The 16,449-nt window shown below is 41.4% G+C and overlaps 1 protein-coding gene across 3 annotated transcripts in view; it reads right to left on the reverse strand.

Annotated features, from left to right (window-relative positions):
• CMIP (c-Maf inducing protein) overlaps window positions 1-16,449 on the reverse strand; it is a 130,408-nt gene that overhangs the window by 12,124 nt on the left and 101,835 nt on the right. For all 3 annotated transcript variants that reach the window (XM_015640182.3, XM_015640184.1, XM_033517161.1), the window contains exons 8-14: window positions 14,017-14,120; window positions 13,375-13,479; window positions 12,223-12,576; window positions 4,735-4,800; window positions 3,515-3,541; window positions 3,015-3,063; window positions 1,456-1,563 (exon numbers count right to left, since the gene is read on the reverse strand). In XM_015640182.3, coding sequence (XP_015495668.1) covers window positions 1,456-1,563; window positions 3,015-3,063; window positions 3,515-3,541; window positions 4,735-4,800; window positions 12,223-12,576; window positions 13,375-13,479; window positions 14,017-14,120 — 813 coding nt within the window. The remainder of the gene's footprint in view (window positions 1-1,455; window positions 1,564-3,014; window positions 3,064-3,514; window positions 3,542-4,734; window positions 4,801-12,222; window positions 12,577-13,374; window positions 13,480-14,016; window positions 14,121-16,449) is intronic.

Genomic DNA, 16,449 nt, shown 5'->3' on the forward strand with positions numbered 1-16,449 from the left:
AAATACTTTCTGTGGCCCCTCTGGCTCATGGCACTGCCTGCACTATGTTCAATACTGCTGAAAATATCACAACCATGCCACGATGAGGTCAATTCTATGTGAAGCATGGCTTCATTACCAGCAAGCTCTTTAGAAAAACAGAAAATCTTTTTTTCCTTAAGCATCCATCAGCTCAGGTGGCCTTTAAAAATGTGAACCTCCAAGCCAAAAGGGATTTAATTTCATGCAGTTTTTATTAAGTTTTTTTAGAGGTTTTCTTGAGCAATGGAAAATACTGACACTGACAGTAGAGTAACATTAGGTTTGTCTCAGAACAGGGTGTTTTTCCAACTTTATGGTTAGTCATTAGCAGCTCTTTAAGTATTTATCAACATCCTTGCAAAGGGCACAGGGTACTGCATATTAATGTGTGTTAGCATTGTGCTTTCTCATGCACACCCTCTCCTGATGCTCATAAATATCATGAACCACAACATCTCTCAGGAGAAATGATACAGTTCTGGAGAAATTTTCTTTTCAAAGATAAAAGACAGATGAACAGTGAAGAGGGGTGAAAGCTTTTGTAAACACTCTCCTTCCATTTTCAGTTTCAGAGGTATATGATCCATCTGAAATTAAGGGTACAGACAGACATCTATATTCTTTATATCCCAAAATGTTCAGCATGTGGGAGATGCACAAAGTGTAGAAAATCACTTCACTATGTAACCAAAGCCAACTTCAACAAATGTTTTCCCCCTTACCAGGGAAAGGCAGTAATATAATTTCCATCTTACTTGGTACATGGAGAATTAATACAGAGAGAGACCTATGTGACTTGACCCAGGCTGCACAGGAAGACAGTGCTTAAATCACATCACTGATTAAAACCTGCTATTTTCTATCTAGCCCTTCTCAGAGTTACAAAAGAAATAACTGCTGGAAATGGAATGCTGGTTTCTAATTACACCTCTTCACAACAATGTAATTGGGCAGAGACACTGATAACACCTTTTTATACCTATCCATCCATCCTTTGATTAAGCCGATGTAACTGTTGGTTTTAAATTCCAGGGTAGCCTATAAATGTAAACTATAGGTGTGGATGTACAGAACAGTCTGTCTCCCAGTATTTCATGTTCCCTGAGAGATTTTTTTTATGCAGACAAAGACAGATATTTATAAATACAGAAATACATACATATGCACAAGCATGGTTTGTATATTACACTACCAGTGAGAAAACATGCCAAGGTTCAAAAAGAAAACAGTAACGTGCTAACCAAACTGTGACTGCAAGGGAGGTTGATGGATTTGGTGGCAGAAAGATCTGGATTTTCTGGTGAACACTCATGGTTAACAAAAACATGATTTTAATAATTTATTTTTGGACAAAAACAAGTAAATCTTGCTACTGCCAACTAGTATTAGTTACTGCAAAGAAGTTTCTGAGCTCCCATCACTGCAGACACGTACCATACTGGCAAAGAGCTCTCCATCATCGTCACAGGCCACTCCCCCAGGGCTGTAGAGCTGGAACCAGCCGTCTTTGCCAGCCCTCACACTCAGCAAACACGAGTGGACCTGCCAAGAAGTGAACACATTGGGAAGGTTACAGTTCCTGCCAATAACCACCAGCATCTCCCACACCGGGCCAAAAGGAACTGCATAACCAGGGACTGCTGGAAATTTCATGGTTAATATTCCAGTCTGCAGAGCTGCAGGACAGTCTCCACTCCCAGAATCCATTTTTTCAGTATAACCAAGAGGGAAGCTGCATCCTCCCTTATTGCATGGCCCTTTCATTCTCTATACAAATCAAACACAAAATGGCTCAAACCTAGAACAGCTCCTTTCACTTGGAAAAAAAAACCACCACCAGAAAACCAAACAAAAAACCCCCACAAATTTCTCAGCTTCTGTCATTTTCCCCCTGTCCTCCCAGCATGTGTGTCTATACATCTGATGTGATCTGCATACCAAATGTGGTGGCTGATAGCTTGCTCATTCCAATCATTAACAATTTTTATTACTCCTGCTCTAACAAAATTTGACCAGAGTCGGGGTGAAGGAAATCCACAGGGAAAACTCAACACGAAATAAGGGATATATAACATGGAAGCTGCACTGGAAAACTGGCACCAGTGAGCAACCATTAGTCTAAATTTGGCCCACTGAAGATATTACTATATTTAGTCCCACAATTTAATAGAGAAGTCATAATTAAACTCTTTTTTCTTTTCTTTTTTTTCCTTCACTTGAAGAAACAGATGTTCCATTTCAATTTTTGAGGTGTGTTTGTGTGTGGGAGGTAAATTCTTTCCTTTGGGCACAGAATGCTAGTGACAGATGAAATCCTGGTGCCATTCTAGGACAAGAAGGTCTCTTCTGACAAGAGTAACTACTGCTCAAAAGAGCTAAACCCATAAAAATGAGGATTCTGGGCAGTGATGATACAGCCTCACCCACAGTTTGAGGGAGCTTTTTTGGCTTTGATGCCAAAAGAAAGAATAACTGTGGATGAGAGGTTCCCTCTGACTCAGCCAAAGCTGATGATGCTGAGCAGGCTCTGAGTGCAGCTCCGAGGCTGCAGCGACACTCTCACCCCAGTAACACACCTCCCACCCCTTTCTGCTGCCAATTCATGAGAATTACGGTCATTTGCACACAACCCAACTGAAACACAGCTACATAAAACCTGTTATTTTGTAAGCTGCGTGGATCCATGGATTTTGCCTCCCTCTTATTTTTGTATGGAAGACGAAAAGCTCTGAGTGATCCCAGAGAGGGGGAAAATCTTGCTGGTTGCAGTTTACTGCAGAACAAGGACATCATCAAGAACTGATGCCAGACAAGGAGGTGACAACACATAAACCTTACATATAAACCACTCTGAGTGGCCACTACTCCTTAAGAGACTTAGGCAGGATAAATCCACGCTGTGTTTTGGAACAAGCTACTTAAGGAGAAATCTGAACAAGTGCAGTTGCAATCCCTCCAAACTAGTACTCTGTGCAAATTGCCAGCAAACTCACTTCTTGCCTCGGGTCTTCTGCAAATCTCTGAATCACATATTTCAGCTCCCTGAAAAAAAAATAAGTGTAAAGAGGATAAGAATCAGCAGTTGCTGGTTGCAGTATTTGCACAAGCATCACATTTCTTTTGAGTAACACCTAAAATCATATATATATTAATGTATTTTAGAGAGAAACCAGTTAAACTTCTGCAGGAGGGAAATATGATGCCTAAAAGTGATTACCAAGGACAGTATCTGTTCACAATAGCCTAAAAAATGTTTCAGAGACGTGCATTGACAAACTCCTTTGTAAATTCTATCAGCACCCAGTGGCTTTAGTCCTTGGGCTCCTGGCTAGCACAATAAATTACAAAGAGAACTTTTTATTGCTAACAGAACATGCCTACAGCCCTTCACAGATAAAAGCCATTAGAGACACAATGCTGAATAATGCATCATTGCTATTATTGACTAGTACAAGCATTTATTCAATAAAACAAAGGAGCCCCAGAAACTTACTTTGTGAATTTCTCATGTGCGAGAGCCCTGAAATTTAAAACAGAAAACAAAAGAGTATAAGCATCTGAGGGAAAGGAAAGAAGGGGGGGGGAAAGCCCAAAAAACCAAACAAGCACTTTTCAGTTCTTTCCAGATAATAAAAGGACTTGCTAAGCAACAGCAGCACATAAGACAAAAAAAAAAAAAAAAAAAAAAAAAAAAAAAAGTTTCAAAAAAATCAGCTAAAGCCTCTTTCATTAACCTAGGGGGAAAAATTGCTTGGAACAAATCTTGTAGAAAAAAAAAAAAAAAAAAGTTTCAAAAAAATCAGCTAAAGCCTCTTTCATTAACCTAGGGGGAAAAATTGCTTGGAACAAATCTTGTAGCTTTTCTTGAGTGTGTCTTAAACAAGGCTCTGACTAACATCAGTGGGAGCTTTGGGTCAGAAGAAAGTAAAAAACTTACAGTACCATTATATAATTACAAACAGAGGTTTGCCTACCTCTGAGAGCCAGGTGTATTCTTTAATTGCAATGCAGTTAGGGTATGGTCACAGCTACTTAGCATCATACATCACTAAAGCAATTAATGGTCATTTTGTCAAGTGCCTTGCATCGTGGTATGGTTTACAGCTCCCCCAAGACCCACGTTTGACTTAGGTAATGATGTCTCTGTTACCTATCTCCAAGCTCTCACTGTAGCCCAGGTAACCTGGCATGGAGGATTAGACCTCTGTGATTCAAGACATCAGGTCATTAGGGGATGTGATAAGCCACCAAATTGTACAATTACAGGCTGTAATTTTTGTCCATGGAGGTCTGCACTTTATAAACACCACTGCTCATTAATAGGTTTCCGAGGGAGCTTGGCCGATCCGTAGGGCAACTTCTTCATTTAACGCAAAATACAAACGACAGGAGTCTCTGTGACGCCAGTAAAGCATCCTCCTCCACTAAATCTCTCACTTTGCTCTCCTCCTCACCAGCTTTCCTTCCCTTCCTGTCTGCCTGTCTCTACTTAACCATATTTCTTTTCAGGATCATCTGAGAGAAATGGGGAAGGAAGTTGAACATGGGGAGGTCTTCACATCCCTCTGCATCAGCCAAAATCAACTTCAGTTTCTAAATCAATACCAGAGGCACAAAACTCCTATTACCACCCCTTTTTACTTGACGTATGTTTCACCATGTAAAAACAGTAACAAGAACAAGCCAGTAAATACTAAGACAGTGAAAACTCACTCCTTGGGAAATGGGATAGGTTGAAGCAAACTGGCCAGGGCTGGTCTCCAGTCATCGTAGTCTGACCTGCAAAATGAACATTTTGTTAATAGGTTACCAGGTTTTAAGTATGGTTTGCCAACAGTTAGTTCAAGGAGCTAAAAGCTTTTTACTGTGGGCACCAACAACCTTTCTGTTTTACTGAAGTACACTCAAAATCTACAGTGACATTTCCCTTTCCATTTTCAGCACATTCTCCACTGAGGCACAATAAATCTGGTATTTACAGTGACCTCCTGAGAGGCCTTCTTTATGTCAACTTAAAGACATTTGCTGTTTATGAAACCTGTTGACATTTAATCACTAAGTAATACTTTCATCTAAGCTGGTAGAGCAATTACCAGGCCACTGCTATTTTGAGCTCTTCTCTACATTTAACTGGAATTTTTCTTTACTATAAGGCATAAGCCCATTTGTAAAAACAAAGTTACCCCTAAATTCATTTCTGACCCAAAACCCACCCATGAAGCCCAGACCTTGGCTCTCAGTCCCATTAGTAACAATGAGTACAGGCAGAAGTTAATCTCACATGGGCTGAAACACTGGGGGGTGACTAGAAACAATGTACAAGAGCCTGCCACCTCCTCTTAGTGCTGCTACCTTTTGGATTTCAGTGTTAAAACCCAGAGTATTGGCTGCAGCTTACTGGAAACTTGGCACAAAAGTGTGGTGTGTCTTTGGGAAGGAACGAAGTGTAATGTTCTCAAATGGACAGTATCTACTGATAGCATTACAGACAGACAACATATGCACAGGAACTGTTCCAAAAGAATGCACTTTTGCAAAGGGAAAGTTCTAGCTCAGAGAAATTGAAGATGGATGCATTTCCAAAAGTCTCATCCATCTTTTGAACCACATAAACCAGCAATACCCATAAACTAGTAACACACATGATGTTGGACAATCCACAAAGGTGTGTTTACAGAAAAAGAAAGTTTAAATGCATGAGCAGAAGCAACATGCAGACAAGTTTTACTTGAATGGAGAATCATGATATAAAAATCAGCCATGGAAGCAGTTACCACTTGCAGTATATACCACTTGCCCAAGAGCAGTATGAGTTCAGCTCACACAAATGTGCAATATGTCACGCAAGCAACCAACCCATGAGGACCACTGTGACCTGACAGAGGTGTAGTGTACTAAGAATCAGAAAGACACACATGAAGTTACAGTAATCCAAAAAAGAAACCTTGTGCCCGTTCCAGTTGTGCTAGAATCCAGTGAACCTAATTTTCTCCTCCATGAAAAATTCTGTTCTCAGGTCTAAACTAGGGGCAACTCTGAGACAAGGGGTGTCTCACAAACCTAAAGTGAGTGTGAGTCAGTGGCAGCAAGAGCACTTTGTGATCACATATTCATAAGGTTCTTTCCAGAGACAAAAAAGTCCCTCACCTGCTTAACCACTGAAAAAATAGGGAAGATGATCAACTCTGTTTAATGTGTCAGAACAGCGAGACATAAAGCAGGACTTCATTACAGGGGTTGTTTTTCCATTTAGTCGGTGTAAAGTGAATATCATGACACACCTGAGGATGGGGCTTGTAATATAAACTGAAATAAGGAAAGGAAATCTTTTGACACAGCATCTGTAATATGAGCTTTCTGGGTTCTTTCAACAAAGCTTTGATTAATTAAAGCTATCTACAAGATTATCCATTGTTTCTGACTTATAGACATGTTGAATGGGTTGGTGACACAGAACTCTGTGTTCAGGTTCAGCTAAAAGTCTCTTGTTTAAGTACCAGGTGTCTGTAGGAGAGAGCTGATGCAACCTATGTATAGCTGCAGCCCTGAGAAGTGCCACAGGTCTCACCACACAGCCTGGCTCTCACTACATTTGTCAGGTGTGAGAACAGAGTCCAGACATCTTATTTTATTTAAATATGCATACCCTTTAGAAAATCCTAACTGATTTTATTCTAAAAACAACATATTTTTTATTGGTAGATACAAACAACTCTAAAAGCAGATTTTTGAGCAGGAGAGACTCAGAAGTCAAAAGACTGAGTTAGAAAATTTCAGAGGAGCTAATGGTTCTTCACATCACATGAGACAAAACACCTACAAATCTTTTCTAACAGAAGGCTAAAAGCTGAGACCCACTTTGAGGCTTAGCTCCTATGACATCTCAGGCTAAGTGTTACACCACTGAAGTTCTTTCTTGAGCAATCTGGAGAGTTGTGGTTACTAATAATATGAACCAATCAATTTTTCATGGCTGAGCTTCAAAGGAAATTGCAAGAGTAACAAAAAAGTTGTTTTGTAACAGAATGAAACTGCAGACAGAATGGGACAATATCACTCTGACTTTTCTCAAAGCTGGGGAACAGGGCAGGTCTGTGAGAGGGCAGTGAAAATTAATCAGTCTGTTTCCCCAGGAGGAGAAGGAAGAAAGAAAGAAAGGAAGGAAACCGTCTCCTATTGAAATATATAAAATTTGGTTGCGTGAGTGGGACCTGAACATAAAATCTGCACAGCCTGTAATCCCTTCAATCTGAGCTAGGAAACATGAAACAAACACAGCACAAGAATAAAACTAAACTACTTATTAAAAGCCTACAGTGTTTCTCCTCCTCCCACCTATTCCCTTTTCAAAAACATTTTCCTTCTGTCTGTGCTCATCTCATCTGCACTCTTCTTTCATTTCAGACAGTTGCTTTTTTCTTTTTTTTTTTTTTTTCCCTCCTCAGTCCATTCAAAGCTCCAACACAAGACTGAAGTGTTTGAAGCAGGGAAAGAAAGGGAGATGGATTAGTTCTGGTTGCAGTTAACAACCACTGCAATGAGCCAGACAAAGAGGCTGGGCCAGGAGAAGGAGGGAGCACAGAGCCACAGGGAGATCCTGGGACAGCGCCTGTGACAAACTCCCTCCCCAGCTCTTCAAAGGGCACTGGGCTCAACACTCATCACACAGCTCCAATCCCAGAACTGGCCTTAGAAAAGGGGTACAACGACTCCCTGGCTCTGATTTTTGCAGGATTTTCAATTCTAGGTGAGCAGCACAGCAGCCAGGCTGCAGCCTGACCTGCAGGTTCCTGGGAATCACGGGGTGGTCACAGAGCCAGGCGGTGACAGATCAGAACCATCACCTGCCAGTGCACACAGCCTCCTTCACCCTGAAACCTGTCCTAGGGGACTGGCCAGAGCACAGAACAACCAAATTAATTAAATAATCCCTGACTGCAGTGACATTGCCTCGGGGCCATCATCGCTCTTGGCCTGCCAACATAATACATTTTCCTTCCCCGGGATCACCTTTCACCAAAATGAAAACCTGCCCGCATGTCATGTGCGGCACAAACAATCCAAAACATACGAGCAGCCCAGGGCAACCTCGATAAACATGATATAGGATAATCCACTTGGGATATTCAGAGCATGCCACTGACCTATTGGGGAATGCAGAGCAGCCAGGGGAAGCTCCAGTGGGTGCTTGTGTTTGGAAAGCCGTGGCTCTCATCTCTGAGACACTGCAAGCCCCAAGCCCTTGGTTTTTTGGAGGATAATGAAGAGACAGAGCAACTACTTAGAAGCAGCTTGTTCTCCAGACTGAGCAGATTGACATGGTAACCTCTGTTGTCAGATAATGTGACCATGCCCCCAGACATGTACCTGATCCCTTCTTTCCCTGGCTCTACGTTTAACTCTCTGAATTGTATGGCCTAAGGTTTAGCTCAGGGTGCCAGGGCAGGCTGGGAAAAAGCCTCATCAGACCCCTTGTCAATACAAGGCACAAACCTGTTATCTGCAAAACAGTGAGGTGCCTTTTCATGCTCAGCCTTCTTCTGAGATGGGCTTGTTTGGCTTTTTCAAAGGAAGAAAATTTATCGCCACTGAAAGAGCCTAGAAAGGTTCTGCCCTGACTGCTGAGAACAGAAAGGGGCTCCACTGCTCACAGTTGGCATCAGCAAACAGCAACACAAGGTTGCCCAAAACAGGTTGTGACATTGGCCCCCGAGAGGGGTACAAGTGTCTGGACATCTGGACGGACTCTTGCCACTACAGGCAGCCATGGAAACAAAAAATAACACAGACAAAGGGTAACAGCTTATGATACAACACCAACAGAGCTTCCCCAAGAGGGGTCTGCTCTCACAACCAGTTGACCTTACTATTTGTTGACCCAGATTTCACTGCAGAGACAGTTCAAGTGTCTCCTCACCCTCTGGAACCAGTGTGGTCCTTCAGGTGAAAGAAAACTTTAAGTTCTCCAGTTCAATGAGAGGACACACAGCCCCTTCTACTGCAACTTTCTCTAACCATGGCTGTCCTGCTCAAGCACAAGTTTGGCTGTACAAGACATTCCCAAATGCATGGAAACATTAACAAGTAGGAGCAGGGCAATGCTGAGCTGTTCTTAGAGCCTCTAATTTAATATAATGAACAGAATTTTTTCAATTAATTTAGGGCATTTACTACACACCAGTTTAAGACTCATAGCATTCAGAAGGCATTGGCTGGTGACACTAACACTATCAGAGTCCAGAATGAGTTACAGAATATTGACACAGAAGTTTGATCCACTTTTGAGTGCAGGACCAAAATACTGTGTTACCCTAGAGAATATGTATCCTTTAAAATCTGCCCAGACTTTGGGTCATCTGCCAACATCTTTAAAAATCATGATTTTCTATTTTATTTTAGTATGCAATAGTTGTGTTTTGTTACTCAACTACATTAGAAAAAGGGTCAAAGATGTTCTAGGTGCTGTAAGAGCCCCACAGACAAACTTTCTAAACTGCCCTTTTAGCTTTCTGTGCAAAAAGTGAAGTATTACAGGGATTGCTAAAAAGTGTCTTCATCAATACTAGAAGTGTTTCCCCCAAAAAGTAAGCACTGTTTAAGAGTTAGGTGAACAACAAAATGTCCTTTATTGAAGCTACTGTTGAGAATTCTTATTTGCTAGACTTCCAATAATTAAAATTTGCCTAAATAAATTACTCCCTGCTGCCCTAAGTTAATTATGTAAAAAAGATATAATCGCTGGTGACTCTCTTGTTTTGATGATGATACTGAGTCAGACACCTAAAAGAACAATCAAACTCAATGCTAAGCAACTTATTTATGTTTGGCTTACCACTGTTATTAATAAGAACATTATTTTACTGGATGCCCGCTGAGAGCTCAGCTCCTGGATAGCAGTTGTTTTATAATTAATGTTTTCTTCCTACTGGCATGTTCTTCAACTCTCTTTCTTCACATTCTCAAATTTTCAAAGTACAATAATAGTATTTCATGCAACACAAACCCTTTGTTCAAGAGTTAGAGCATGAAAGTAATCAACATCACAACAGCTTTATCTTGTATTTTTGGTAATAGCTACAAGCCCTTCTGGAATGCTTTTCCATCACTGGTTTTGGCATTTAAAAAACAACATTGAAAATCTTTACCTATATTTTACAAATAAGGAAAATGAGGCATTTGAAAGTGAATTATCTGAAACCTCCCAGTGAGCCAGTGGCAGAATCAGGAGCAGATTCTGCATTTCAGGCATCAAAAAAATCAAGGGATGAACAAGACTGGAAGGGAACTCAAATGAGCGGAGCTACAGCCACGGCTCTGCCTTAGCAGCTGCCCTTTATTCTCACAGGTTGTGATTTCCCAAGCAGGGTACGGGCTCTGGCAGACACTCTGAGGAGAGCTGCACCAGTTTTGTGTAATCACTGGTCCCACACTGTGCACATCCTGTGGGTTTCACCTTTCAGAACGGTTGTACAAGCAGAAAAAGGGCCCAGAGCCGCCCCCAAAACCTCTAACATTTCATTTTCCCATTTTCATTGCTGCTGCTGAACAACTTGATTTTTAAAAAGATAGGAAATGCATCCAAAATATGGATTATTTTAAGGTATGGAGAGAAACGAGTTCTTTGCGTAGCAAATTAAATGGGAATTGGGACCTGGCATATCCAATGTTTAAAAGTGGAGAGACTGTGAGGAAGAACATGCCCATTTGTGAATTTGTTTATAAGTGTGTGTCAGCTGCATGATGAAACCAAAACCGTCAATGCTTAGTGAGTCAGCATCCAAACCAGCATCAGGACTGGGAGAGTGCACAGTGTTTATGGAAAACAGGGAGAGTCAAGGGGACAGGAATAAATACACGATGTGTTTAATGTAGCACCTGGGTGCATGGAGACTTAGAAGCCCCCAGATGAAGCAAACTCAGATGCTGTGCATTTTTTTAATGCAATCATTTTTAAAGGTAGAAGAACCTAGGCCACAGGGAAAAAAAAAATACACAGAATTAGCCTTCACAGCAACTTCCTGCTCAGGAATCTAATGGGAACAGTATCTGGTATTCATTTGTCCTGTCTCCAGTTTTGAATGAGTGCTTAAGTAATTGCAAGTCAACTGTGCAGTGAGTGGAAGAATGATGCTGCAAATTTGTACTATGTATTTTGAAAAAAAATGAAAATGGGGGACAAAACCTTCACAAAATCCTCCATCACAGCAGTTCTGACTTCATTTTATTCCTTGAGAGTGTAACCCCAGATGTGCATTTGTCTGCAGTGTAGGCACATGCTCATGGTTTACAGCAGAGTCCAGATTTCACTCACCATGCCTTGGATTCTAAGTAGTTCAACTATGACTTCATTAAACCTTACACTGTTTAAAAAGAATTCATGTAGAAGTTTAACAGATTGCTGTAAAACATACTGCAACTTGGTATCAGAGTCAGCTGTCAAAGTCAACAAAGGTGTTTTACTGCAATTCTATTACTCTCATTCTGCAGCTCACCTTTTCTGTTATTCCTTTTCACTTAATTATGCAGAGAAAACCAAGCTTTTCCTGAAGAACATTTGCCTTCATATTCCTGTTTAAGATACTCAGATTTGACTGCCAGGAATCACCTTGCCACCATTCTGTGACACAGACTATTTGAACACTTGGGGCCTAATACAGATCCACTGTACCAAAGCAACAGTGACCCCACTCTAATACAAGCAAATCTGAATAAGTCATAAAACTTCTACAAGCACATGAAGAAAGAACATCTAAGTGAACAACAATAACCACATCCAACTCCTGCTAAAATCAGGGCAGTGTCTATCACTGCACAAACACTGAACCTAGCATAGACCTGCCTTTTCTAGCTCTCTCTTAGGCAATCCTAAGAGCCCTGGAGGAGACAAATGGGTTTTTAAAATTCATTTTTGGTGGGCAAGAACAAAAGCAGAAACCACTGGCACCAACATCCCATCTTCTGTAAAATGCCTGAGGCTCACTGTACAAATAAGCTTTCCATTTTCATCTTCCTAATGCTATTTTTAGAACATCTTGGCAGTGCCAGATGCCTCTTTCAAAGGCTGGACTCTCCAGAGCTGGAGTTAAGATTTATAACCATGTGCTGGCTAGCCACAGATGTCGAAGACAACAGGCCTGTGGGAAAAGCCCCCCCACCGTTAAGATGACATTGTTCTAAAAGCTGTTCAAAATAGTCACTCACAGCATCTTGAGTATTTCCACGTAGCAGCCCAGGATCCTGTCTGCCTGGGCACTCAGCTCGATGCTCATGGTGCTGCAGGTGGGGCTGACCATCAGGCAGTCGATGAGGTTGGGCTCGCTGTCGTTGCCAATGCCGGCCGTCATCTTCTGGTTGGCTGTGTTGTTGCGCTCCACTTCCACGTGGATCTCGTTGGAAGTGACAATAACTGGTTTGAGACGGGATTCAGTCAAGGTGGCCTCCTGAGAGACCAGGTCAGGACTCGTGTGAAGAAGGCGGAGGGGGAGATTGGGCTTTCGGTCACACTGCTGCTGGCAGCCGTTCCGAATTTCCTTCAGGCTTGGCGAATTGTCCCGACTGAATTTTAAGAAGAAACAAATCATTTCAGTAGACAGACATACCAGCAGAGAGAGGGGGAGAGAGAGTGCAACACTGAGAAGCCACAACTTTTTGCAATTTCCCACTGCCTTTCACCCCAGCCCACTGGATGGCTTTCTTCCGTGCAGTTGGATTACTGAAATCGGAAACATTAAAAGCCTCCAATAGGACTGTTCTGCAGCCCCTATTTGACAAAGATTTGAGCTTTTCATCGGACTAATTGACAGACCAGTTTAGTCTAAAGGTGAACTTTTCTGTCCAAGTTGTGCAAAGCTGTAACAGAATCCATGCCCAAGTATGTATCTGGCTATAGTACATGCCCAGACATTTGTCTGCAGCCCTCGTGTCTGGAATTTGTGTTGGACACTGAGCAGCCCCTGTCCGTGCTCCACCATGAGGAAAGTCAGATAGGCATAAACAAACAGGAAACATAACAGAGGGGAACCCTCAGTGTCTACTGGAAACTGGCTCATGTGTCAAGAGCTGCAGCGTCTATTTTGCGGCAACTGAGGAATCAGATTTTCCACAATAACGGAGACAGTGTTGTGAAACCAGCTCAGGTTCAAAGCTGCAGATACACAGGGATTTACACACAACCCCTTCTTCAAGGTCTCACCCCTGCCTTTCCTCACTCCCTAAGCACTCCTTGGTGAGTACCAGGGAATGAAGAGTCAGTTTCTTTCAGGTTTTCTAGCACTCCCATCTCACGCTGACCTTGCTTAGCAGTGTCGTGGGTTTGGAAGTCAGTAATGTGGTCAGCTGGGAATTCATACTGACCTGTTGATAAATTCCTCGTAACAGGAATAAATGGCAGCTAAGCAGACAGCTACGAGATTTGGCAGGACCCTGGGATGTGGGCACTGTCCTGTTGGACCATGCATGCTGAAAAAAAACAAGATGATATCATTGTGAGGAAGATTTCTGTGGGCAAAACCAGTCAGACAGAATGAGGTGACAGACCTGGATAGGCACTCTTAAGGGATCTTCAGAAGGGCCATAACAGAGAGATTTTTAACCCTGTAAGTCCAATAGTCCTATTTATGAATCATCAATTTAATTGATGGGGTATCCCCTAAAGTCCTCCCAAAATCTCACACTTGAGTGAGCATTATGAGCTTGAAAGTTAATTTGAATCATTCTGCAGAGGCTTTGAGTCTAAACATACATGAAGAACATACACACAGCAAAGTCCATTTGCTTGCAGTGTGGAAGTAGGCAGAAAACCACATTTATCTGAAAACCAGCATTTTGAAAAATAGACTTCAGCAACACTGCCTGATGGACTTGATTTATTTGCTATTTGCCAGTACCAAAAAGCACCAGCTACCATTAACAGCCAGTAAAGCAGGGTTGGGAGAAATAACACACCATAGCATGGACACAGGATTGGAAATATAGCATAAATTAAATGTAACTAACCTGTGGATAAACTTCTTCACCACCTCCATTCCAGCATTCAGCTCATTCAAAGACAGAATGTACTCCTGAGTAAAGAGCCGCAACCGAGGGCACTTCCCAAAATCCTGTCCAAGAAGGAGAGACTCGGTGAAGATGGTGAATGCACATCGAAACTGTGGGTTTTCAAAAGAAACCAGCTCAAACACAACTGAATTCACATTGCTATTATGCTGACAAGCTTCAAGAGAAGAGCATCTCTGCACACTGAAGTAATATTCTCTACCCACTAATAATGAAAGTGTTTTCAATCTCATCTTTCCTTTATACCCACTTTGAAAACAAAGTTCTGTATAATGAAACAACTAAAACCAAAAAATCTCACCTACACTTACATTTGTTTTGTACTTTTCACTTAATATTTTGATTTTGAAACACCTTTTTTGTTTGATGCTTTTGCATCCATGCCTAACTGCAGATTTCTAGAAATAAAACTCAAAAAATATTACATTTCCATGTTTGGCATGGATATCTATTCTGTTTTTAGAGAAAATAATTTTGACATGCTATCAATAAGCAATCAAGTATAAAACCAGAGATCAGTTTTTTTCTCCAGAGATTTTACTCCAGCTACACTGTGAATTTGACAGGTGAGCTCAAGAGTCACTTTCTTTAAATCCTGCAGTCAGAGAGGCACCTGCTAACTGAAATCCTGCGTCTCCTCAATTCACTTGCTATTTTTAGATGTGAAAGAAGTAAATTCTGCTGTCTGGTGAGTGCTATTCCACAGCAAATTTCCTCACATTTACACAGGTGTAACCTTATTACACAGGTGTTGCAGAACTACAGAGCTGAATTTCCAAGTGGGGAACAAGGTCCACTGAGGACAAACAAGCACTCCCAGCTATCCTTCCAGCAGCTGCCTGTGGAAGTTATCCTGAAAAAAATACATGGCAACTGAAATGTTAAAGAAATGCCACAAAAAGTAACGAGCTAGTGGTGGTCTGTAAACGAGATGATAAACACACAGAGCATTGAAACATAACTCATTTTGGTTGCAGGCACTTCTGTAGCACAACCTGTATTAAGACCTGGTAAGTTTTACAGCCAGAGAAAACAATCAAAAACTTAAAAACAAGCTCAGGCTGAACAATGTCTCCTTCAAGCCCTCAGTGTCACTCTGCTGGTACTGAATGGCTGCCTGGGTAACTTCACCCAGCAAAGGGACTGTGGGCAATTCCATATCATTACAATTAATATCATTAAACTTTTAACAGCTCCTTCTGGCAGGTGCAAACACACTTGATCCAAGGGCAGGAGACCATGTGTACTTCATAGAACATTTGATTAATTTCATGAACATGCCTTGCAAAACAGTTTTTTTCATAAGCAATTTGCTTATGAAAGTTTTCAACCAGTCTAGGTGTCCTAACTGAAGTTGGAATCAAAGTCCAAGAGATCATAAAAGAGAATGCCATTGCTGACCTCTGTAAAATAAAGTATCTCTCTAAATTTAATATAATGCCTTATCACATACCAAGCACAGAACAATATACACCACCAATACTGTTTGCTCAAAAAAATAAAAAGGAAAAAAGAAAGAAGTGCTTATATTCAAACATTTGGACTGAGCCTACAAACAGCTAAAACCCAAAGTTTGGGAGGTTGCTGAGCACCCCTCACACAACTCGGCACACAACAGCCTGCAGTCCTATAACCAGTATTACCACCAAGACAAAAAGCTATCCTTGTCCTTCTGAGATGTTAAAATCAGAGACAAATGAGAGATTCTTTCCCCATTTTATAGGCTGAAAACTGTAGAGAAAACTTGTTGGGAATTTTCAAAGGCCACAGAACAAACTGGAGGCAAAAGTGGGAAGAGCCAGCTCAGTCTCCTGCCCCAAGGACTGCACGGGGCCTCCTGAGGTGATGAAGTTTAGTGTCCCCCTAAAGAGTAACTTTATTTATGTGCATACACACACACACTCTCTAAAGCACTATTCAGTACAGAAGTCCCCAGAGAGTGGTAAAGAGCCCAAATCCACTCCAATTAATACCTGACACCATAAATTCTCCGACTACACACTGCGGTACAGACATGTTGATTTTCAATCTGCAAATGTTAAGTATGGTAAATATACCCAATTCTCTGAAGCTAACCAAATACAAGCATTACACTATGCATTTAGATTTTATTTGAGACCCCTCAAGAGCTCTGGATGCTTTAAAAAAATCAGTCTGGAATCCAAGAATAACATTTACAGAATATTTCACTGAACACTACAGAATATTCAAAAATGTTTACATGTCTGCAGAGCACTGGCACAGAGACAGAAATATGACCTTTTTGCCATCTTGGGTTTTCTACCTAGTTCTGTAAACTCAGGGAGCTAAATAATAAGATTGGAAAAATAAGAAATATAAACTGTGTTTTGCTGGGTTCATGCTAATCACAGC

This window comes from Parus major, chromosome 11 (assembly GCF_001522545.3).
Source record: "Parus major isolate Abel chromosome 11, Parus_major1.1, whole genome shotgun sequence".
In the NCBI taxonomy this organism is placed as follows: Eukaryota; Metazoa; Chordata; class Aves; order Passeriformes; family Paridae; genus Parus; species Parus major.